This window comes from Sciurus vulgaris (assembly GCF_902686455.1).
Source record: "Sciurus vulgaris genome assembly, chromosome: 14".
In the NCBI taxonomy this organism is placed as follows: domain Eukaryota; kingdom Metazoa; phylum Chordata; class Mammalia; order Rodentia; family Sciuridae; genus Sciurus; species Sciurus vulgaris.
The window spans coordinates 12522255-12546541 of record NC_136475.1 but is presented as its reverse complement, the minus strand read 5'-3'; the positions used below and the strand labels follow the sequence as shown (position 1 = coordinate 12546541).

The 24287-nt window shown below is 48.0% G+C and overlaps 3 protein-coding genes across 34 annotated transcripts in view; 1 reads left to right on the top strand and 2 right to left on the bottom strand.

Annotated features, from left to right (window-relative positions):
* Positions 1–23926, bottom strand: part of LOC306644252 (ral guanine nucleotide dissociation stimulator-like) — a gene marked incomplete at its 5' end in the record, with an annotated part of 87625 nt that extends 63699 nt beyond the window's left edge. For 2 of the 32 annotated variants that reach the window (XR_013759218.1, XR_013759219.1), the window contains 5 exons: positions 13052–13203; positions 15787–15997; positions 22095–22218; positions 23076–23233; positions 23472–23921. Coding sequence is in view for 2 of the 32 variants with exons in the window: in XM_079111035.1 (XP_078967161.1) it covers positions 15787–15827 (41 nt within the window). The other 30 variants (XM_079111038.1, XM_079111036.1, XM_079111042.1 and 27 more) reach the window with 28 other exon arrangements.
* Positions 1719–7436, top strand: LOC306644257 (ral guanine nucleotide dissociation stimulator-like). Its single transcript, XM_079111058.1, has 4 exons — positions 1719–1843; positions 2945–3059; positions 4765–4880; positions 7027–7436. The coding sequence occupies exons 1-4, from the start codon at positions 1841–1843 to the stop codon at positions 7210–7212; spliced, it is 420 nt and encodes a 139-aa protein (XP_078967184.1). The 5' UTR covers positions 1719–1840; the 3' UTR covers positions 7213–7436.
* LOC306643839 (protein PROCA1-like) lies at positions 5453–6545 on the bottom strand. The gene is given in 2 exon segments (XM_079110145.1): positions 5453–6284; positions 6287–6545. Coding segments are annotated over 2 exon segments (882 nt in total). The 5' UTR covers positions 6383–6545; the 3' UTR covers positions 5453–5498.
* Positions 23927–24287: the final 361 nt, after the last annotated feature.

Sequence of the window (24287 nt, the reverse complement as noted above, 5' to 3'; positions counted from 1 at the left end):
CTGGATGCAAAGCAAGAAAATGCAGTTAGCCCTGTGCCCATCCTCCTCCTTCCACAGAATCAGCAGCTGCAAATCAAAAGTATCAGGAAAGAAATTGTATCTCTGTGGACAGTTACTTGTCATTGTATCCGAGATCATACAGGGTTATGGAGAACTACATTGTGATTTTATTGTATTAGGTGTCAGAAGCATCAATATGGGTAGAAGATTTGGAAATACTCTGGCATTTTCAAAAGAGACTTGAGCATGTGAGGATTGTGGCATTCTCCGTGCACTTGGAACAGACCTCTCATGTATTTCCTGTGATGGTTCTGATTTCCAGACGTGAGAACCTTTGGGACATCACTGTGAGTCACCCCATGGGAATGCAGTAGGTGGGCAGTTGGAGGTGGTGTGCAGAACCTCAGTGAGGGCTTGAAAGACCCATCCCACACCGCGACCAGGAGCAGAGAAGGGAGCCCTCGCCCCATGTTATAAGTTTATCTCTTGTTTTATAACAAGATCATGTCTTGTGAAATTTTGCACACATTCTGAATCATTCCAATACGTTTGGATGGTCTGGGAAGCATGGATTTCATTGTTTTTTCTCCCATATGATGTGTTACCAGGTGGAAACTTGAAGACATGATCAGGCCATGGAGTCTCCTTTGGGAAGGGGCTACTCAAAGAAATCCTTGTTCCTGTTTTACCTTCTGCCACAGGAGGACACAAGAAGGTTTTCAGATGTGGGTACCTGACTTGCAGCCTCCAGAGTTTGAGAAATAAAACTTGTGGTATAAATGACCCAGTTTCCTGTATTCTGCCATCACAACACACACAGACCTTTGAGAGTGGATCAGCAATTCCCTTATTTTTAAATTCTGGTAAAATACACCAAACATCCCTTTTTAATTCAGAGGCGTTAAGCATAGGCATGTTGCTGTCTAGACATCACACTGTCCCTGTCCAGATCTCAGGTGGACATGCCCTTCCACCAGACTGACTTCGAGTCCCTTCTACACGCCCAAGAAAGGAGAGTTGTCCTGTCACTGTACAGCCACCGTGTCTTGGCTGTGGTGGACTGGCCTGTGCAGAGACAGGAAAAGCAGAGGCTGCCAAGGCCAGTTTTGGTGGTGGAGCTGTGGGGTGAGAGCGTCCAGGCTTCTGCTGACTGCACACCTGCTTGCTCACAGTGCCGTGCCCAGCAACCCGGGTGCCTGGATGGAGCAGTACAGCCAGGCTTTCCATCAGCCTCCAGGCCCCAGGATTCTCCAGCTGCTGCTGCCTTACCTGCAACTGTACATGGGAGGCATGAATCTGGAGCGCCAAGCACGCCACCTGCTGGCCCAGCTGGAGGATGGCAAGTCCAGCGAGGCAGAGCCTGAGTGCCAGGAGGCCCCGGGGTGTGTACATAAGGTCTAGAGAGGTCAGAGTTTGGTCCCAAGGGTGGAATCTCTATGGCTGGTGTTGGGCTGGGAACAAGGAGAAGCCATTGCCCACTCAGGCCATGCCCCTGTCTGGGAAGAGGTCCAGCGTGGGCTCAGGGGCTGAGATCTTCGTGGCAGACAGTGTGGATTGTCTGCTTTTGCAAAGCTCACGGCCAGGCTGTCATGTTGGAATCTTTTCTCCTCTAGCTACAGGCTCACTTCCAATGCCCACCCCAGGGCTAGAGCCTCTTCCAGGAGCTGCTCTGGTGGCCAGTGAAGGAGCAGCACCATCCCCAGAGGCAGAGCTCAAGTCCAGTTCCTCCAGGGTCTCTGCTCCGAGCTCCACGGTACCTCTGTACAACCAGCAAGTGGGAGACAGCTGCTCCATTCATGTCCATCTAGAAAATCAAAGGCGAACGGAGTAGAAGAGCATCATGGTGAGCCATTCAGCAGGGGATCCCCTGGGTGCCCTCACTGGGGAAGGCAGAGGACATAGCTTGCACTAGGCCTGCCTTCATGAATTAGAGCTTCTGGAAGGTCAAATAAGATTGAAGAGGATGAAGAAGACAGAGGTCAGTGTTAAGAAGCTGACCTGAGATGAGGGAGAGCAGCAGCATGCCCCAGCTCCAGGTGTGAGTGGGCCTGCAGGGTGTGGGGTTTGCAGTCTGGAAGTGCAGGGGTAAGGGCTGTGCTCAGATGAGGGCAGAGGAACGCACAGGGTGCAGGCTGCACTCTCTGAAGCCTGGTGTCTAGAGTGAGTTGGACCCTTGGAGGTTTGTGCAGAGGATGCAGCAGTCATAGCTCCTGTGTGCTGGAAGGCATGTGTGGAATGGGAGGGATCCTCCTCAGCATGATGAGGTTGGGTTATTGCAAGTCACAGACAACTGGGGTTTTTCAAGAAAACATGAGTGTCATACTTTGCACAGACCTCCATAGGGAGCTAGCAGCTCCCTTTGCAGAATTTTTCTGGGTGTGGGGTGTAAGCCCTAACTCTCCATGTGTCCAGTGACAGAGGAGCCCTGTTCAAACATTGCCTCAGTGGAGTCCATACCGCATTGCACCACATCGAGCAATGAGGCCATGGAGCCCAACAGTCTCCTGGCTATCATAAAAGAGTCACAAGCATACTCTAGTTGCTGAGTCTGTTTTATACACTGTCTGTCAGGACTAAGGGGTGTAGGGTTCCTGCCTGGACCACCCACAAAAGGATCGTGATTCTCAGAGCAGAGATGGGATACAGGAGCAAACTGGACCATTCCTCCCATCTTGTTGGGCCAAGTGTGGCTGTAGAGAGGCTGTTAGGTATTTGCACCCTTTTATTAGAAGGACATAGCAGGGACACCCTGACTGTTGTACCAGGATGGGGCTAGAAGCTCATAGGAAGATCCCACATGAACTCTCAAAGGCCCCAGGTAGCATGGTAACAGATGGTGCCCTTGTATTAAGAGCGAAGCTGTCTCCTGAATGACTTTGACCATTGTGCTCTGGGTGGCTACTCCACAACTCATTCTCTGATGAGCTTCTCCAACCCTGATCAGGTGACCTGCCAGGATAGGGCACCCGCGGTCATACGCAGGGCCTTACAAGAACACTTGCTCAATGAGGAGGACCCAGAGGACTTTGAACTGCTTCAGATTGTGTCGGAGCATAAGAGTAAGTGGGTCCATCTGATGGTGGGGAGAAGTGACTTCCTGTGGGCTCAGGACAACTCACCAGCCAAAGAAAGAGTGCTATGGCCTAGAAAACAAACACAGCATGGTGAGTCATATGCAGAAACAAAGTGCAATGATGGGAGTGTAAATCAGTTCACCCTGGGACTGCTGGGCCTCGCTATCCAGTGTCCTCCCCTGGACCTGATCAGGCTTTGCCAACTTCATATCCATGAGGGGCAGAGGAGATAAGCAACGCCTGGCTGTCTATTTAGGCAGCCTTTCAGGACAGTGACAAGTACTTGAGAAAAGTTCTTGAATGAAGAAATCTTGCTTTAGGCACCTGGCTTCCAATCTTCCCACTCGTGTGAATGGACACCATTTAGGTGTTTTGGGACAGAGGTCATATCTGGCAGAAACGTGTGAAGGAATAGAACACTTCACAGCTTGGCAAATGGGCACTGGAGAGAGATAAAGGAAGGACAAGGAGCAAGAAGAAGAGTAGGTGGACATAAAGGAAAAGCAGTTGAAGGAGGGAAAAATGAAGAAGAACATGAAGAAGACCACAACCAGAAGGAGGAGATGAAGAACAACAACAACAACACAAGATCGAGAAACACAAAGAGAACAAGAATATAACAAGAAACAGATTGAATATATGATTTGTTCTCCTCTCTGAAGGAGCCTCTATTGATGGTGTGAACTTTGTATTTATCACTTCTGTACATTACAAACAGGATCTGTACAATTTTATTTTCCTTTCACCTTCCTGATATCATTTGCCTGAAAGTAGTTAGTAATCTCATGAAGACTTGTTTTAAGTCATCACAATTGAAAATTTCTCAAGTGTTTCCTTTCTTTTTCATTGTAAAATTAACTCTGGGGGTAAGGTTATGCCAGCAAGAAGCTATTTTGGTTGTTTGTCAGAGGAGTCCTCTTCATTTGTGTTAAGTAATGTTTACAAGATCAAGAGGCGCTGATAGAATAATTGTGTTATTCTTCCCACTTCATGATTTCTCTCTTATAAACATTGTTTTGCATTATTGGGCTCCACATTTCTTTTTCTCATCATATGATTTAAATATATTTGTCTCATTGCCTGAGACACTTGCTCCCATAAATTTAAATTGAGTTTGGTTTGACTAAACTCTGAATGCAAAGGAGATTGAAGAGGAGGAAATGAAGAATCAGCTGATTCAAAAAATAAAAAAATTAAAAAATGGCTCCTGAAGGCACAAGCTTCCTGTGGACATCCTCCATCCATGCCCAGCACACCTCCAACTTACACCACCTCCCATTAGTGTCTTCATGTGTGACTGGATTATTCCACTGCGAGGTCAAAGCATCCACCATCACATGGTTTCCTGAACCCCGTGTGTGAACACTGCAGCTCCAACACAGGAGCCACTGATGGCAAATCATGATGCAAACTCCAGCATGGTCTCCGTGGCAGGTTCTACCTGAACTGAGAGGTGCTGGGGTCCAGGGTGCTTTCTGTTGGAAGCTGGTAGGTTGGCTTAGATCCCGTGCATACTCTTTCCTCAGGGAAAGGCCCTGAGGATGCCTTCTGTGGAACATCATCTAGATTGGAAGGCCCTCAGGTCCAGAGCTCAAGCCTGACCTGCCAGAGGCTGTCAGTCGTGGGGGGTGTTCTGTTGTGTACTCCTTGAGTGTCACTCACCTTCCGACCTCTGCCCCACCCTCTCCAGTGCTGAGGATCCCTGCTGATGGCAATGTGTTCTATGCCATCAATCCTTGCGTGGACTTTGATTTTGTCCTCAGGAAAAGACTCACCAGGAAGTGGGCCAACAGCAAGACAAACGAGGTAACACCCACCTTACTTGCTCTTTACCCCTGGTGCTCCTTCACATCCACCAGGGTGACAAAAAGCCTCAGCTCCTGGACATATGTTCTAGAATGCCCACAGAGCACCCTGACAGGTGGGGGTGGTGACAGTTTCTGGACTCTGCTGATGTTTCCGTCTGTCGCTGGCTCTTTGTGGTACCAAATCCGGGGATATTTGTCACCGCTTGCAGCAACAATTTGCATGGGTCTTATGGGTGGTGGACTGGAAACTGAGCCACTTCTATCTCTGGACTGCTTCCTTGCTTACTTGTTCATAGAGGATAGAGGAAATGAGGTTTACTTGCTTTGAGAGGAGAGAGAGAGACTTTGCTTATCAGAGAGAAACTTTGAGAGGACAGCCTTTACTTAGAGATTAGAGGAAGAGAGACTTGCTACGCCTTGCTTAAGGTCTGCTGCTTCTTACTGGTGCGTCCTGCATCCTGTGAACTAAGGGTGCGTCTCCCTAAGGTGCTTTAGTGATGCGTCTCAGTTCTCCGCTCTGCAGTCTGCCTTCCGCCGCTTTCTTTTTTTTTTTTTTTTTTTTTTTTTTTTTTTTCAGGCTTGATGGCATTTATTCTTCACCCTGGGCACCCTTGCCTCAACTGAGATTGGGGTTGGACACTGGGGGAGATTTCCTCTTGGTCACTTTCCTGGTTGGTGAGGTCTTTGCCCTGTTCTTCTTGATCTGGGCAATGCACTTCTCTCTCTTCCTGGGTGATGATGACTCCACAATGTCGTCACTGGAGGGCTCTTGCTGCCCCCGGTCATTGTAACTGTCCTCACTCTCCAGGTCTTCCGGGCTTTCTGGGCTGGACTCTGACATCCTGGCCAACACTCTTGGGCTTAATGATCGGCTCAAGTCTGGAGGTGAAGACTCTGATTTCACTGGGCTCTTCTTCTTAGTCAACTTGCCCTTCTTGGCTTTTTTCTTCAGCTTTGTCTTCTCATCTGTCATCTCCTCCTCCTTGTCTTTTTCCTTTTTCTGCTTTATCTTCTTGATCACCTTGATGTCCAGGCTCTTTCTTGTGGGGCTCTCAGAGCACCAGATGGTGATGGGCGCTGCTGAGTCAGGGGTCCCAGTGACTGTGCCTGGTTCAGTGGGCGTTGTGGTGGGTCCCACCTGAGTTGGGATGGGAGGCCTACTTTCTTCCTCCTCCTCTTCCTCTTCTTCATTTAGGTCATCTGCCCCACATTCATGGTGGATGGGATGGTGGATCACTGCCACAGAGACAGGCCTGTAGCTTTTGCACCTAGTATCACAGTCGCAGTGGCTGACAGCATGTACATGTAGATTGTGGTGGCCATAGTCAGAGAAGGGGTGGATGATGTGCCCAGCACACTGCTTGTGTTTCCAGCAGCAGCTGTCTGTCTCCTTGCATTCACCTCCTTACCGCTGCTCTCGCTCTTGTCCCAGATGTGGGTCTTGCAGCCAGTCTCTTCCTCAGTCCATCTTTCAATTGTCAGTGTCGTCCTAACCCACATCGCTCTCAGCCCGGTTCTTCCACGGGACTCTTCCTCGCGGAGTCCAACCTCGAACCTCAGCTTGGCGGAGCCCTCCGTCCAGTCGTAAGCTCCAGTCTCAGCTTCGCCCCAGTTCAGACCCTAACTCCGCCTCATGCTTGCCCAGTTCCCCCGCCCGCCTCCCCCCTCCCCGCCCTAGACTGCGTTGTCTTCCCGGCCGGGGTCTAAGCGTCAGCCCCCTTCCGCCGCTTTCTGCTAGCTGCTGTTCTGCTTTCTACTAGCTGCTGCTCCGCTGTCTTTTCTTTCTGCTTGCCACTTCTTTCTGCTTCCTTTTTGCCAATGGCTTCTCTGCGCTTCTTTCTGCTAGCTGCTGCCACTCTTCTTTCTACTAGCTGCTGTGTTGCGCTGTCTCATTCCACCTATGCTTATATCACCTCCAGGAGGCGGAGAGCAGGGCCACGCCTCTTACACAAAGATTAGCAAGACGCTAGATGTCCGAGCAGGCACAATTAAGAGTGCTTGAGAACACATGCGCATACATTGTGTGCATGGACGATAAATCACCTGAGTGTGCTTATGTCAATTAACCTCCTCACTGCCAATGTGATCAGGCGCTGTTCTGGCACTGTCAACATGGCACAGCCCCCAACATCCGTCCCCCACAGTTCTTGGAGTCCACTTCTTCAGTGACTCCCACGATCCCACCAGCTGTGAGCAGCAGCTCTTCAGTGGCAGCCAGACCACTGCCCCAGGCCAGTGAAAGCAAGGACTCCAGTACCAATACTGTCACCAACAGCAGTTACCTACTGCCTCATTATAACCAGCAGGCAGAAGACAGCAGCTTCCTATAGGTCCACCTGGAGGAGCAGAGCAGGAGGGATTCACAGTGCATCCTGGTGAGCCTGCTGGCAGGGCTGTCTGCTGCGTGAGCACAGGTGGGGGTGGCCGTCAGTTTCTGGCCTTTGCTGATATTCCATCCCCCTCAGTTGTCAGAATCACCTTCTGAGGCCTCAGCCATGGTGTGTAACATCAGCTCAGCCTCCAGTCACACCTCTTCACAAAAGGCTAGGCCCAAGCCCATGGCCACAAAACAGATGAAGAAATCCAGGGCCATTGGATGCATAATGGGCAGATGCTCATGGCCCTGGTCCAAGAAACAGGTGAAAGACAGCTGCCTCATACACATCAGGCTAGAGCAGCAGAGTGCAAGGATGGCAAGACTGTCCTGGTAAGCTGGCGGAAGAGGTGTCCCCTGGTGCTATCCCAGGGCAGCGAGCAAACACAAATCCCATACCATGGGCTACTCTTGCCCTCTTGAATTGGGAGTTTTTTCAATGGACAGGAAAGAGAGATGGGAATAAAGAAGAGCGAGGTCACTGTTAAGGGCTTGACCTGAGTTGAGGGAGAGTGCGACCGTTTCCACGTCCGTTTGTGAGGGAGTGTGTGTTGGATGGCAGTGTGCAGACCAGAAGTGCAGGGCAGGTCTTGGTTGGAGGTGAAAAAAGGACAGCATGCAGGATGCAGGATGCAGGATGCAGGCTGCACTGTGTGGGATGGAGAATGCTGGTGCACATGGAGGAGGAGAGCAACACGAGATTCTTCCTACCCTTGAACAGGGCGCCGAGGGTCTCCCTGTAGAAGCGATATTCATGTGGATAGAGCACACTCCGCCTCCAGGGAGGCGCTGTACAGGGGCCCGTTCCCATGCCACCCTGCCTGAGTGAGGTGTCCTCCTCCATCCCAGGCACTACTGAGCCTCTGGAGGCCAGGAGCTCTCACGGCTATCATTGGTCTTCTGCCTGAGTGTGTTCTGTGCCCTGGCAATCACAACCAACGTCTCTTGGGTTTCTGCCTGGGCCACCCCCAAATTCACCCTGCATTCCGCAACAGCCCTGGGAGAGAGGAGGCCACTGATCCATTCCTTCCATTGTGGTGGCATGAGAGTGTTTCTCTACCCAGACTGTGGCGTCCTTTGACCCTGAGTGAAATGTGGCTCCACAAAGGGCAATGGCAGGGCCAGGCAGACCGTTGTAGGAGGATTGGTGTCAAAGCCCTGAGGAAGGCCCCAGGCAATTACCAGGAGGCCACCCTCAGGTGGTGGACTAGTGAGTAATGATGGTGCCCCTGTATTTAGAGCTGAGCTTCCCCCTGAATGTTCCTGACACTGTTCTTGGGTAGCCACCCCAAGACCCATTTCCTCAAGGCCTATCTCCCACGTTGATGCAAGTGACATGCAACGACAGGGCTCCTGCCGTCATTCGCAGGGCCCTGGAACATCACTTGCTGACGGAGGAGGAGCCAGAAGACTATGAGCTGGGACAAATCATCTCCCAACAGCACAGTAAGTGGGACAGTCAGATGGTGGGGAGCCATGTTGAGGAAGTGCACTCAGGTCACTCAGGTAGCCCAAAAGAGTAGAATCTGACCCAGAAGAACACTCCAACAGGGACTGGTGGGCCTGGTGCACAAAGAAAACCACACTGGCACTGCTGCAAAGGTCTCCAGGTTCTCTGATCAGCCCCAGGGGCTAGTGCACCTCCCCACCAGGTGTCCAACCCTGGACAGCAACAGGCATTCAATGCTGACATCAGTGAGGAGCAAGGAGGAAAGCATTCCTGCAGGGGTCATGTGGCCCCAGGGCTCACTGAGAGGAGTGTTTGCAGAGGAAGATGGGAACACAGGGGCTAAGGATGCACTTGATGCATTTGTGGACTGAAGCAGGACTATGGAAAGCCTTCTCCATGACCAGAAATCCACTCCCTGGGCAGAGCATTGTCAGTATTCTAGCAAGCAGGAACAGGACTAAATCTGAAAACAGAACAGACCAGGAGACAGCCTCAGCAGTCTGACACTGCACAAATGACCAAGCCTTCTGTGCCCGAGTCCACTTGCCTAGATGGAATCAGTAGAGCCAGGTTATTTTCCCTCACTAAAATCAGATGAGGGCTTCCTAGGCACGTATGCCACAAAGCTGACCTGTAATTAATGCCATTGCTGTTTTCTGTGAGCCAAAACCCTGCAGCAGCCATGATCCCCTTTCTGTCTACACTGAAAACTGCATCCAAAACCAGCCTATGAAACATTCTTTCATATCCTAATCCACTAATTCCATTAAGTGAGTAGAGTTCACGGAAGTAGAAGGCTAAAGCCTTGGTAGGCTCAGAAATTCATAGCACAGGTACACCCATCTAAACCCAAATAGAGAACAGGCCCTTTTTAGAAGAGGGCGACAGGGGACAGGTGTTCAGACCAGGGACTCGCTGGCCATCTGAAACCCACTGGGGGTTGTTGCATCCCTGGACCATAGCAAAATGTGGGAGTGAAGCAGTCCTTTTCCTGGTCTTTGGAATGATTGATCTCAGGGCAGCATTTGGGATGTGGCCTCCCTTGTAGCATGCCTGGTCCACGTGGAGCTGGCTAGCAACAATGGCAGAATGTGGCTAACACGAGGTGTCTCAGTTGGTCATACTTTCCTCCCTGTCATATCCTTGGGGAAAATAACTTAGCAGGGGACCCCTGTTTTGGCTCTGGCTTTCATAGCATTCCATTTGGTTCTGAACTGAGAGTGTGCATAGTGGCAGAGGGTGTGGCACCTGCAAGCTATGGAGCACTTGCCAACCAGGTGATAGAATGGGATATACGGAGACTGAGAGGGAAGGAGAGAAAGACGGGAAGAAGAGGAGGACTACTACGAGGAGAATGAGGATTAAGAGGAGCCCCCAGGGCTGGGGGTAGAGCTCAGCTGGTAGACTGCTTGCCTCCCAAGCACAAGGCCCCGGGTTCAATCTCCAGTACCGCAAAAAAAAGGGGGGGGGGAGCACCAGCAAAATATGTGCGGAGGGCCTCTCCCTCTTCAGGTCTTCCTCCATCCATGCCCAACCTTCTCCCATTTCCTCCCGTGCTTAGTGTTGTCTTCATCTTGACTGAGTATTTCATGATCACATCAGAGCACATCATGGAGTGCTTCCCCCAAAACCCACCAGTGAACCTGGCTGAACTGGGGGTGAAACCTTGAGCACGAGTCATCTGTGTGAGATTTCAGATGTAATCCCTAGGGGTATGCGTTGGCACAATCAAGAGAAACTGTGATCTTCTGGAGCCCAAAGTCCATGGAGGCAACAGGCATTAGTCCTGGTGAAGTCCTAGACCTAGGTTTTCCTCCGGGAGGACGGTTGAGGATGTGTCTGGTGGTACTGGAGCTGATCTGGACAGCTCTCAGGTCTGTGGCTCAGGCCTTTCCTGGCAGAGGCCATCAGATGTTGGGGTGTCCTGCTCTGCACGTCTCGAGGGCCACCTATCCAGCCTGTACCCCTCTCTCCCCAGAAATGAAGATTCCAAAGAACGCCAACGTCTTTTATGGGATGAATCCCCATGTCAGGAGAGACTTTCTCCTGAGGAAGACGACCTACCCTCAGGAGGAAAATGATGACTGGATGCCTCCCCAACCTCCCTCTTATGAGGCAGCTCAGGTGCGAGGTCACCACTGGAACCTGTGGACAAGAATCTGCTCCTGTCTCTCTGGGCAGTGCTGAAGCATGGCACCATGGATGAACAATGAGCTTGATTTCTAAAATGGTTACTCATCAATTCCATGTATAATTTCACCTTAAATACTTGTTATTAAAAATATGTTTGTGTATTCTGATCCACTTTCATGATTTGAATCTATTCATTTTACCAGTAATTCCTCATGGAAACATTCAACCCTAGATGAAAGAATGTTTCATCTAATCAAAATGACATGTGGTATTGGGAGTATGGCAGATTGCATTTTCTGGCTCAATTTCCAATGGGAGAAATGAAATATTGGATATTATGACACTCACATGCATGAAGGCACACACACACACACACACTCAACAGACATAAAAGCATACATGCTCAGAGTTGGAGTTGGTTATGGTGAAATGCTTTTAATAACCTGCATTCTCCAGCAATGGGAGGATACATATATGCTCAATACTTAGGAAATTATAGATTAAGGAAATAATTACATATATATGTACACATAATAAGTATACACACACACACACACACACATACATATATATATATATATCCACACCTCCCGTGTGTTTGTGTGGGCATGCATCACATCTGAAAAGAAAAGGCCAGTCTGGATCAATAAAAGTAACAACTGATGCTGCAGGAGCTGCAGTAACTGAGAAGGAGTGTGGGGTAATAAGGTCTGCAGCCACACCTGTCCCCAAGGTAGTGACAAGGCCAAAAGTAGTCTCTTCACTGCCAATTAGAGTCTAGTTATGAAATTGGAGTCCATTCGCCTCAAATTTTCCATATAAAGAAAAAAGGATGAATGTAGTAAAAATAATTTTAGTTCATAAAACTAGAGGACAGGCAGCCCTTTGTCCCAGGACACACACGCGGGAAACTGACACTGAGAGGCTCACAGACGCCACCGGCCAGTGGGAGGAACATTTGGTTGACACCTGAAAACCCACAAGGCCGGCACTGCCCGCTGCCCAAGTCACACGGCAGGAATGACACGAGAGCCACTAACGGACAGGGGAAAGGCCGCTCCCCCTCTGCTGTCTGAGCCCTCAAGAGAGCCCTTGCTGCCCAAGGTCCACGGCCACCTCTCCACCCGGGTCCAGAGGAGCTGGTGCTCAGGTGCCACACCCTCCATGGTCATTGCCCAGCCTCCAGTGCCCATGGCACACCAGGAAAGGAGTGGCCTCACCCACCAGGTGGGAGTCAGGGTTCTGGCTGCCTGACGGCGGGAAGACGGCGGTCAGGGGTCCGGGGTGCAGAGGTGGGCTCTTGTCTTCACGCTCCTTGCTGCTGTGACAGGACACCATTTCAAGAACCCCAAACTTGTGGTCACTGCAGATGCTTGTCGAGTAGAAAACAGGTGATGTGTGTCCAGCCTTTAAAACAAAACAAAAGTAAGAGGAAAATATGCTCCATTATTAAGTATTAGTTTAAAATGTGTTTTTAAAAGTATATGTCAATGAAAGTTCTAGAAGGTGAGGCTCTGGCAGACCCAGGGCCTTCTCTGCAGTCATCCAACCCTAAGAAGAGGGAGCATCTCTCTCAGCAGGTTTTGTCTGCTCCAAAGGGCATCAACCCTGCAACCTTGGGGTGTGGCAGCACCCCAGCCTGTGAGGAAGGCTCACAATCTCTCTGGACGTGGAGGGGCATGTCTGGTCCACACCCACCCAGGGAGCACACCACCAGCCCCGCCAACCTGGGGGACACCAGCTCAACCCCTCCAAGCAGTGGTGTGATTCCCGACCAGCCCCCTATCGCGTTCAATGCCCACTCGGGACACCCAGCCCATCAGAGGTGACACCAGACTCACACCCCGACTACTGGAGGCCCAATCATCTCTAGCACATTGTGTGCTCACACCCAAGGGGGTCACCTTCCTGCACATGCCCTCTGGAGCCCACTGACACACAGGTGGTGAGAGGGGGACTGTCATGTCATGGAAAGCCACCATGCTGCCGGCTCCTACCATGTCTTTATCATTGGTTGAGGTGTCATAGTGCACAGGATGGTTGGCGTGGACCTGCTTCAGTATCTCAAGCAGGGTCTCCACCAAGGTCTGTCTATCCTTGAGCACGATGATCTGGAAGGCCATCTTGCTCATCCAAACTTACCAAAATGATTCAGAATGTGTGCAAAATTTCACAATATATGATCATGTTATAAATCAAGAGATAAACTTACAACATGGGGAGAGGGCTCCCTTCTCTGCTCCTGGTCGCGTTGTGGGATGTGGTCTTTCAAGCCCTCACTGAGGTTCTGCACACCACCTCCGACTGCCCACCTACCACATTCCCATGGGGTGACTCACGGTGAAGCCTTGAAGGTTCTCAAGTCTGGAAATCAGAAACATCACAGGGAATATATGGGAGGTCTGTTCCAAGTGCACGGAGAACACCACAGTCCTCACATGCTCAAGTCTCTTTTAAAAATGCCAGAGTATTTCCAAATCTTTTACCCGTATTGATGCTTCTGACACCTAATACAATAAAATGGCAATGTAATTCTCCGTAACCCTGTATGATCTCGGATACAATGACAAGTAACTGTCCACAGAGATACGATATCTTTCCTGATACTTTTGATTTGCAAGCTGCTGGTTCTGTGGAAGGAGGAGGATGGGCACAGAGCCAACTGCATTTTCTTGCTTTGCATCCAGTGGAGGAACAACTATCGCCAAGATGAGGTCTTATAGGAGCTGATATCCTTCAAGTCAACATCTGGACACATCTGGTCTTTGGGCCTGTAAACCTTCAAGGAGAGGATTCAAGCACCTGCCTACTAAGGAAAGAATCCAAAATAACAACTTACTTCAAAGGTTGTCAAGCATTGGGCTTTCAGAAGAGAGGGGGTCAGTCCACTTTCTAGGACATGTGGCACACGTCAGAGAGTAGCTCAAATGCAAAGCTCTGCAGAGCCCATGGGGAACACTGCAGAGTGTTGGTGTTTTCAGAGAGAGTGAATTGCCAGGTCACTAGATCCTCTCATAAAGCCGAAACCTACCATGACACCAATTAGGACACGGGGTACCAGGAAGCCTCAGTGGAGAGAGTTCTGAAATAAGGCCAGTGTACTTGAGAGAAGAGTCACCTGAAAATTCTCGTTCACCCAAAAGTGGGTGCGAGCTTGTGGGGAAACCATGTTTGCACACTGATCAAGCTAAGGAGAGGTCACATGAGGAACACAGTTTAAACAGGTCCCAAATCCAATGTCTGCAATTCTTGTAGAAATGGGAGTTTGGACAAAGAGACCCAGGGAGGCTCGGGTAAACAGGCTGTGTGAGGTCTGAGACACAGACTGGATGGTCCAGAAAGGAAAAACAGATTGTGGGCATAGCAGGAGAGTGGGCAAGAGCTGGAGGAGTTGGGGAGGACACTCCCTGGGAACCCTGTGAGGGACTGTGGCACTGGGAGAGCCCACACCTCCTGCCTGCAGCCTCTGGAACTGGACGGAAGGCCTCTCTTCTGCTGTATGGCACCTAGTTTGCAGGGTTTGTTGGAGCAGCCTAGCACCTGCCTGCACCAGGCCTGCAGCATGTTGGCCACGCAGTTCAGATCTGGGCCACAGACACACTCTAATGACTGCACGGTGTCAGTCATGAGGCATGAAAAGTGCCAAGTCAGCCCACGTGGGGAAAGGGCTAGGCACACACTGCAGGGGCTGGTGCCTGTGTTACTGGGATCAGTTTACCCGAGAGAACCCTGTGATTGACCTGTGATGAAGCCATAGATAGGCACTGGCTGGAAAGCATTCACATCCTGAACACATTCTTCACTTCAAAACACTGAGAATGACTGACATTTATTTCTTGAGACCTTGCTCTCCAGCAAATTTTTCTTCAAAAACTCAAAGGAGCAACTCATAGAAGCACAAAGAAAGGGATAATAATTACAGGTGCTTAGTGTAAAAAAATAGGACCGTTATTTGTTGTGTTTTCTATATTTTAAATGAAATTTCTCCTGCATTACCTCCACAAACATCCAAAGGGGAATTTTTAAGACATTCCAAATTGGAAGAGAACGTATATTTGCCAAAGAGGCGGTGTCAAGAATTTTGACACTCCAAATGTAGTGTGGGTTTCAGAGGCAGTCATAGCCTAAATGAGAGAGTCCTGCAAAATATATTAGGAAGATCAGTGCTCTAGCCCTCCCATGCAAGTTGTATGACCTGGAATGAGTGACGAGGTCTTAGCAACCATCATCACTAAGAACTAAGTCAATGAATAAAGGTCCTCAAGTGTGAAGTTACAAAATGTGTGATAAGAATGGAGGAGGGAGGGCTAGGGAGATAGCTCAGCTGGTAGAGTCCTTGCCTCACAAGCACAAGGCTCTGGGTTCAATCCTCAGTACCTCAAAAAAAAAAAAAAAAAAAAAAAGAATGGAGGAGGATGGGTGGGAGAATTCTCCCACTCAAAACAAAATTAGGAAAGGTTGTACCAGTTATGAGGCTGCTAGGGGGCCTGGAATCTGGCCACACAGTGGGATTCCAAACCTCAGATTCGCTGAGCCCAGGCCACAAGAGCAGGCTATAGTCCAGGGACACTGGAGAGGCCCAATGGCAATGGAGGTCGAGAGTAACAAGGTCCCTGCCTGGACCCTTAACACCATACTCTAAGCAGGGCTGGACGAGGATGCCAGAGACCAGCCACACCAATAGGCCTTCACAAGAACACTGAGTGGCTGCAGCCTGCATCGGGCTCACTGAATCAGGGTGATGCTCTCACAAAGCAAGAGCACTGCCTGCGATTTGAGGAGAAGCTCACGTACTCAAGGCAGAATGGTTGGATTGAGCAATGAGCTCAGGAATGAAATACATGATTAACATGCAAACTAATTATGGCTCTTCCACATCATCAGGGGTTCTGATGCAATTCCATTAAAAAGGTTGGGAAATGGCTTCTAAGTATGTTGGGGACTCACCTGTGTGTGGGACTTTCAGGAAAAATGTGATCAAATCCCATGAAGCGGCTCTTCTCTCTTCTAACCCATCTGCAATGCAAGGTACCTGCGGAATACCTGCAGCTCAGTTCTTCCTGCTCAAGTCTTCTTGAAATGAATCACGAATGCTTCTTCTGAAGTGAAGCAGATGCCTGGATTCCCAGGTGCACAGGTGTTTGAAGGCACTTTCTTCCTGAAAACCAAAGAAGAAAAAACAGTTCATTAGTGAGGCACACAGAGTCCATTATCAACGATCTCTCCTCCCAGGAACCTTCCACATGACCATTTCTACACTCATAGAACAATGCTTTACATGCTCTAAGGGCAGACGCCATGATCTGATGACCAGGCAGTCACCTTGAAGAACTTGAAGAGCGCAGCCAGAACTGCAGAAGGCACACCAAGGATCTTGAGCACAGCTGCTAGAAAACAAGAGCTCAACTTCAGTACTGACTTCCTGCCACTCACCAAGTTCAATATTAGTGTCAAGCATAATATGCACACATCCAAGCAGCAGGCGACACCCAGCATCCATTCATACAAGTGGGAAACATCTGCACTGGAATAACTATCTTATCCTTATTCACAAAAACAATGAGGAAAAGAATAAAATGGATAGAAGACTTCTCATTTCACTATCACATACCTGCTATAATTCCCTATAAATCATACCCCCAAAATAAAAAGTGTGTCAGAGATGTGTCAACTTTTCAATGGAGGACACTTCAAACACTGTGTTCTTTAATGAATATTTCTGTGTGCTATAGTCCTGCCTAATGCTCTTTTAGAAAGGAGCACACACAATAGAATCTTTTAATATCTAACACTTGCTTGTAAATATTACTGGCTGCGTCAGGCATGGCTAAGTGAAAGGTAGAACTTCTGATAATCAGAGAGTGCAATGTTGTAGCACGTGGGTCCCCGATTCATATAAGGCATGTGGTAACTATGGAAACCGGGGAGGTAATAGGAGTGAGGTGCTGACTAGGCAGATGACCTCGGGGATACCGAGGGAGGGATATGCCAAACTGAAGATCAGGTTCCAGCTAACCATTGGTAGGTTGGCCCTAGATCTTCTGCTTTTAAAAATGGTGAACAAATGCAGCATTAATGGAAAAATACCTAAAATCTAAAAGTGGATCATTTAAATGGCGTCCAATTACACATCTGATATAATGGTCTGCATTTGTGAATTTTGTTTAAAAAGAACACAATGACAGATCTAAAGATAAAACCTTCTTCTTCTCCAGGAGGCCTACAAATAAGTTTTACTTGGCTCAGATGCAAATAACTCTGAATAGAATTTTTGATTTCTGAACGAACCTGTTAAATATTATATTGTAGAAGTCACAAGGTTTTGCTTTATAAAATATTCTGCTATTTTTTAAGCCTCACACATAAAATGCCTCAAAATATATGCTGGAAGGATGAGAAAATGGAATCATTCTTAAATGTGCACACAGAGCCTGAAGTTTAGGAAAAGGAACGAATACATTGCCTGTTCAAGATTGCACTCGGGCTGCAGGAGTCCGGATGGCTGTCCCACAGTGATGGCTCCATGTCACTGAACAGTCCCAGCTTTCCTCAGAAACCTGATGCACAGCCAGAAACCTCAGTTGGATGGCACCTAAATGGCTGCCTAAAACAATTATCAACTTATTTGACCCATTAATTAATTCATACAACTTTACCAGTTCAACCAAATCACAGAAAATTGTAAACAGATAAGCATTTGCTTTGCTACCTTTGCTTCCTTTTATTAACAAAAGAGGATCAATTCCACACTTCAAGGGATACAGATTTATTACAGAATGTCTAAGGTCCTGATGATAAATTTAACTCAGTCTATGTCATGTCTTCATTCTTTTATTATTTTTAAAATAATGTTATTATTTTGTAAATAACAAAATATAACTTTGTGTTTTGAATCTATCATCCAACACTTTTCTTCTCACATTGGTACACCAATTTCTGTGCTTACTTACTCTTTAGGAATTTTACTAATTGCAAGTTCTAGAGGACCTGATTGTGCTTATAATGGACAACTATCCTACATACTCCAGACAACATTCATGAGCGGAAAGAAAAAAAGTAGTCAAGTAGAGGAATGGACGTGGGGATCAAGAGGAACCTCATTTTCACAAGAGAAAATCCCTCCAAAGTGAAAAGCATTTGAAGACATGTTAAGAAAAAATACCAATGTAAACAGTGTGCTGTCACTTTGTATCCAGTACGCATGGAAAGGTAGAAAGCTAGATGATAGAATGCAGGCGACATGTGGACAGTTCGAGATATTCAGAAGAGCCACCTGGAAGAGCTTAGTCAAAAAGGTAAACATACAAAAGCAAGAATCAATAACTGGGATAGAGTAAACTGAAAAGCTTTCTCTCAGCAAAGAAAACTATGAGCAATGTGAAGAAAGAGCCTACAGAGTGGGAGAAAATCTTTACCACTCATACTTCAGATAGAGCACTAATCTCCAGAATCTATAAAGAACTCAAAAAACTCAACACCAAGAATAAAAATAACCAAATCAACAAATGGGCTAAAGAAATGAATGGACACTTCACAGAAGATCTACACACAATCAACAGATATATGAAAAAATATTCAACATCTCTAGTAATAAGAGAAATGCAAATCAAAACCATCTTAACATTTCATCTCACCCTAATTAGTATGGCGATTATCAAGAATACAAGCAACAACAGGTGTTGGTGAGGATGTGGGAAAAAGGTACACTCATACATTGCTGGTGGGGCTGCAAATTAGTGCAGCCACTCTGGAAAGCAGTGTGGCGATTCCTTAGAAAACTTGGAATGGAACCACCATTTGACCCAGCTATCCCACTCCTTGGCCATACCCAAAGGACTTAAAATCAGCATACTACAGAGATACAGCCACATCAATGTTCATAGCTGCTCAATTCGCAATAGCCAGACTGTGGAACCAACCTAGATGCCCTTCGATTGATGGATGGATAAAGAAACTGTGGTATATATATACAATGGAATATTACTCAGCCATAAAGAAGAATAAAAGTATGGCATTTGCAGGCAAATGGATGAAATTGGAGAATATCATGCTAAGTGAGATAAGCCAATCTCAAAAATCCAAAGGACAAATGATCTTCCTGATCAGTGGATGAAGACACATCGTTTGGGGGAGGGGGTAGGGAGGTAAGAATGGAAGAAGGAGGGACTGTATAGAGGGAAAAGAGGGGTGGGAGAGGTGGGGTGAAGGAAAAAAATAACAGAATGAATCAAACACTATTATCCTATGTAAAAGTATGACTACACAAATGGTAGGACTTTATTTCATGTACAGAGAAACAGTATGTATCCCATTTGTGTACAATAAAAATAAATTTTAAAAAAGTAAACATACATTCTTTGACCCAGAAATTCCACCTGTGGGTACACCACCTAATGATGCTTAAGCAGTTTCAGAAGGAAACATGCAGAGGGATATTTATGCTCATGTTCCCTGCAGTTGCCTCACCTGTGCTCACTGGGAGTTGAGGATGACCTGGATGCCCACTGCTGGGAACGTCAACAGCTAAAACTGTAGTGGAGGCAAATCTTCATATGTTAAAAGTAATCATTTAGAAATAGGAGATTAAAACATGCCATAAAATTCCTGAATTCAAGTTCTTTCCTTCCTTCCTACCTACCAACAATAATACTTGGTCTAGACATAGGGAACTTAAAAGAAGAAAAAAGGATGTAATACTATGTCATTATTAGCTTTCTTAAGTGCAAAAAAAGGAAATATAATCTTTGCCCACCCACAATCTGTTATGCGTACTACATGAGATTTTTGTGGACATGGTTGTAAATGATTACCTTCTCAGATACTGTCCGTGACTTGCCAAATGCAAAGACCTATGAAGAATTTCAGCCTCCATACATGAACTCAACATCAAAAGTCTTCACAGTCTACAGGTGCTTCACACAATGGCTGAATGGGCAGCTGCCACCCATCCAGCCCTGGTAAGTTAGAATCTGGAGTTGTTACACATTCTCAGGAGATTTGAATAAACATCACAGCTTAGCTTCCAGATTAAGGACTACTTTGTTGGTAACTTATAAGTTACTAACACACTTTCTTCTTCTAGGACTAGATGTCCCAGATCAACGATGTCAGCAAGAAAAGTCTCCATATGAAAATTAGAATAAGAAAACTATTTGCAGTTAATGTCCACCTTCCCTTGTGCACCAGAGCAGTGTCAGAGAGAGGATATGTACTTAGGAATATAAGCAACTCACTATTAGTACCAAGAAGAAACTTTTATTACAATAGGCAACCTAAACTCTGACTCCCTAACACCTTTCAAACTCTTGCTGTGATCACATCTAAAATGTACCTTGATGATAGGTCACAAATGGCTCACAGGTGACACTACTCATTTTGATTCTCATTCTGGGAGCCCAGTGAAATTAAGCACATTTGATACTCATGGTTTAAAGCAGAAGCCCACTACAGACACAGTGCTCAGGCTGAGCCTTCCTACTTTCCCTTTCCTCAGGGGATTCCGATAGCCACATTGTGTCACACAGTTGTGCGTCGCTCTGAGGACCCAGTAGTAGTTATGGTGGAACTAACCCCCACACAACACTTCAACACCACATCAAGCTGGGCTCCAGAGTCTCTAACCAGGGGTGTCTTGTGAGACATGAAGATCTCCCCCTGCCTCCTGACACCACATGACATGACTACTTCCGTGGTATGTGGACATTTCTATCAAAGTCAGAAACACATAACAACCTCCTTTGAGTCAGTCAAAGGGACCTCCCCTTTAGATGCAGAGCTGACCTAGATGCCCTGGCCAGATCAGGACTTCTAAACAGAGCACTGGACACAATTTCATAGAGAAACATTCACCGGGCACTGTACAGCAATGTCTGGTGAACATTTCAATGACCCTACCTGCTTAATGCTTACATACTAAGAAGAAAAGGTGCTTATTTACTCCCAATTAGTAGAAAACAACATAGCATCCAGTGACATGTTAAAAATGAGGCACAAGTGCCAAGTCAACCTCAAAAACTTTGCAAGTCTCTAAGCAATTTGAGACCCTGTCTCAAAAAAGGGGGGGGGGGGACTGGAGATATGATCAGTGGTAAAGGCCCCTCTGTTTTCAATTCCCAGTATCAAAAGAGAAATAGAAAGTTGACCATTTGTGAGATAAGTGCTCTGTTCTCCTAACTCATGATACATTACCAGTGATTCTCATTAATCCATTTTCTATATTCTTTCCACAAAAACCAATTTATATCACATCTTCACTTTTCTCTTGACTCTCATCATAGAGTGAGTGCAGAGAATGAAATTCTGAATCTGACAGAAATATGGCAGAACTGACTGGAAAGAAATTAGATGACAAGGTTCTAGAAAAAGGTATCCATTACACCACATTGGATGTTGGGAAGCAGAATCCATGGCAAACTATACATCATGTCCTACTGGAATCATGGTCCACTTTATTCCTCTATCACAGGAAAATGCTTTCTTATTTTCTTTCGTTCAAGAGCATATCCACAGTCAGGCATGCTGACCCTCGCCTGTAATCCCAGTGGTTGAGAAGGCTGAGGCTGGAGGATTGCAAGTTTTAAGCCAGCCTCAGCAACAGTGAGAGCTGAGCAACTCAGTGAGACCCTATGTCTAAATAAAGTAGAAAAGGAGGGCTGGAGATGTGGCTCACTAGTTCAGTGTCCCTGAGTTCAATTTGTGGTGTGCACCCCACCCCCAAAAAATAGATTACCCAGTTACACTAGTAAAACACACTACCATGTATTTCTTCTATGTTAAAAAAAAAAAAAAAAAAGGAAAGAACTGCAAGTGCAATAGAGAATCAACCAATTCAGGAAAATGTATACACTTCTGATTTCCAGGAATAATATTCTTTTATTACTCTACTGCAGGACTCGTCTTTGGGCATACAACTTTGTGTCTGTAACATTTCAACTCGACTCCACTAGAGACAACACTTAAAACAACCTACAATGTATATGAAAGGGGAAAAAATGCTTCATTTTACAAAAAAGTTTAAAATAAGTCTCCCTGACTTTATTGTCTCAACATAAAGGTAACTGAAATTTAGATATATAAAATTTAAAACACACAGACACACAAAACAAAACAGAGGTAAACAGAATGTAAAGTAGTGAGCTTCCACCACAGCGACCAAGATGCATCTGGAGTCACTGGAAAACAACAAAACAAGAAGGACAATATACTATTTTAAAGTACCTCATTTTTAACCAAGATGAATATTTTCAACACAATACCTGTACATTTCCATGGAGTTCTTTGCAATAGAATCACTGGCTTCTTGGCACACATTTGAGGTCTTCTTTGGGCAATGTATCCAGCTGAAAGGTGTCACCAACTTGCTCTCACATTTCCACACTGCTGCAAAAAAAAAAAAAAAAAACAAAAAACAAGTCTGATATTCTACTGAATAAACCTTGAAGTGGACCAAACACCATACTTCGTTCCATATTTCAAAATTAGCAAATGCAATTTCAATTCAAAAATTGTTCGTTATTAGGGAAAAAGCAAGCATAACCTCTTACACACACTGTTGTAATCTAGGACTGACATTTCCTACATCCTCATTTCTTTAACAAGTGCTACTTCACATTCCTTAGAGCTGTCAAATTCATTCTCATCCAAGCTGACTACACATCCCTGTCACATGGCAATGTGAGCATATTTCCACCCACACCATGCATCAGCAAACATTTAGGTTTTCAATAAAAACTTAGGCTTCCCCATTTTAAAAACTGCTTAACCCCTGTGGGCTCAGTTTTCTCATCTGTAAAACAAAAAGTGCAACAGGACTGTCTCATGGTTTCCTGAAGTCTAATACAGGAACCGAGTGCTCAGGCAAGCCTGAAAGGTGGCATGCAAACAGTACATTTTAGCGACAAGGCCCCGTCACTGGGAATCAGTCCATGTCACACATCGCACGGGGCCAAAAGCGATCTGATCCAAGTCTCTCCCAGGGTGGAACCTGGAGCCCACAGGACCGAGCGCCTTGCTGCCTCCCTAAGTCACTGCTCTCGCCGCTGCTCCACTGGAGACCCTTCCTATGTTGCGCTGCTTCACTTAATGCTGGAGACACCGGAGGGCCTCCTGCGCTGTCAGCCAGGAGCAGGAAGAAAGCAGCAGGGGTTTCCAGGCGGGAAGTTGAGGAAGAAAGAGAGAGAGACGCGAGAGAAACAAGGCGGCGGGTTGCCGGTGGCCGTCAGTGGACTCCGAAGTACCTGGAGGCGGCTCCTCTCCACGCGGCCTCCCTCGCCCTGGCGGAGGCTCCTCCTCGTCGCCCTCCACTCCCCAGGGCGCCTGCTGGCCGGGCATCCTCTTCGCCTGGAGTCGGTGTCCCAGGCGAGGCTGCTGCGGCCACGCCGCCCTGGACAGGACCCTGGAGCCGAGACCACACCCGGCTGTGAGCGGAGTCCCCGCGGAGGACCCGCCCTCGGGAGAGCGAGGGCAGCGCGGGGCGGGCGGCCGTCGGTGCGGAGGCCACCAGGCGGGCCCGAGGGACAGGCAGCGGGATGGAGCCTGCGAAGGCGGCGGCAGCGCCCTCCCGGGTCCACCCGGTCCCCAGGCCTGGCGCGGGGGTCTCGGCGCCGAGTCCGTGGCCGCTCCCGCCCGCTCACCTTCCACGCTGCCCGCCGGGACCTGCGAGCCGCCCGCAGAGCCACCGCCTGGGCGCAGCTACCGTCCGCGTTGGCCTGGGACGTTAACTGGACCAACGGTCGACGTCCCGCTCCGAGGGCCCCGCCCCACGGTCTTCGCGGTGACAGCTCCGCCGCGCGTCCCTTCCGCCTCTGCCTTCGGGGGCGCGTCCCACTGGTCCCTGGTGCGGCGCTGAGACACTCCCTTAGTTTATCTCCGACCTGACTTTCCCTTCTAATGCGGCGCGGGGGCTGCTTGCCGCAAACCGCCTACCACGTATTGGCGAAGGGACCGTGTGGACACCCCGACGCTCCGGTTCCCATCGGAGCAGCCTGTCAGTCAGGGTGGTGAGATGTCTGCACGCGACAGGTGCCTGGAAGGGCGCCTGCCAATCTGCTGGCTGTGCGGGTACGCCTCCAAGGCCTGTGGCACAGCCAGGTGCTGGGAGGGCTTTGTTGGCATATGTTGTCAACTCAGCCCCAGCCTCAGGTCAGAAGCAGGACCTTCCCTCAAGCAGGCACGTCTCTCTGGGTAGCACTGCCCAGCGGTGGCCCTGTACTGACAAGGATGTGGCAGAAAACAGACACCGCGCCAGGGTGCTGGCACTAAGCACCTAGGGAACCTGCACCAAGAGACAGCCAGGACCCTCACTCCCCAGGCTCACCCTGAGATTGGCCTTGGAGCGGTCAGAGCTGCTGCTGTGCCCTGGTGGGCCTCCAGTTCCCCAGAAGCCCGCCTGCTCTTCTGCTCAAGGGCTGGCTGTCACCCTGACCTTTCACTGATGTTTCCCTTACACT

Coding starts and splice junctions, on each gene's coding strand:
- LOC306644257 (XM_079111058.1), top strand. Junction 3,060..4,764: donor GATTGTGTCGGAGCATAAGA/GTAAGTGGGTCC, acceptor CACCCTCTCCAG/TGCTGAGGATCCCTGCTGAT. Junction 4,881..7,026: donor CCAACAGCAAGACAAACGAG/GTAACACCCACC, acceptor CGTCCCCCACAG/TTCTTGGAGTCCACTTCTTC.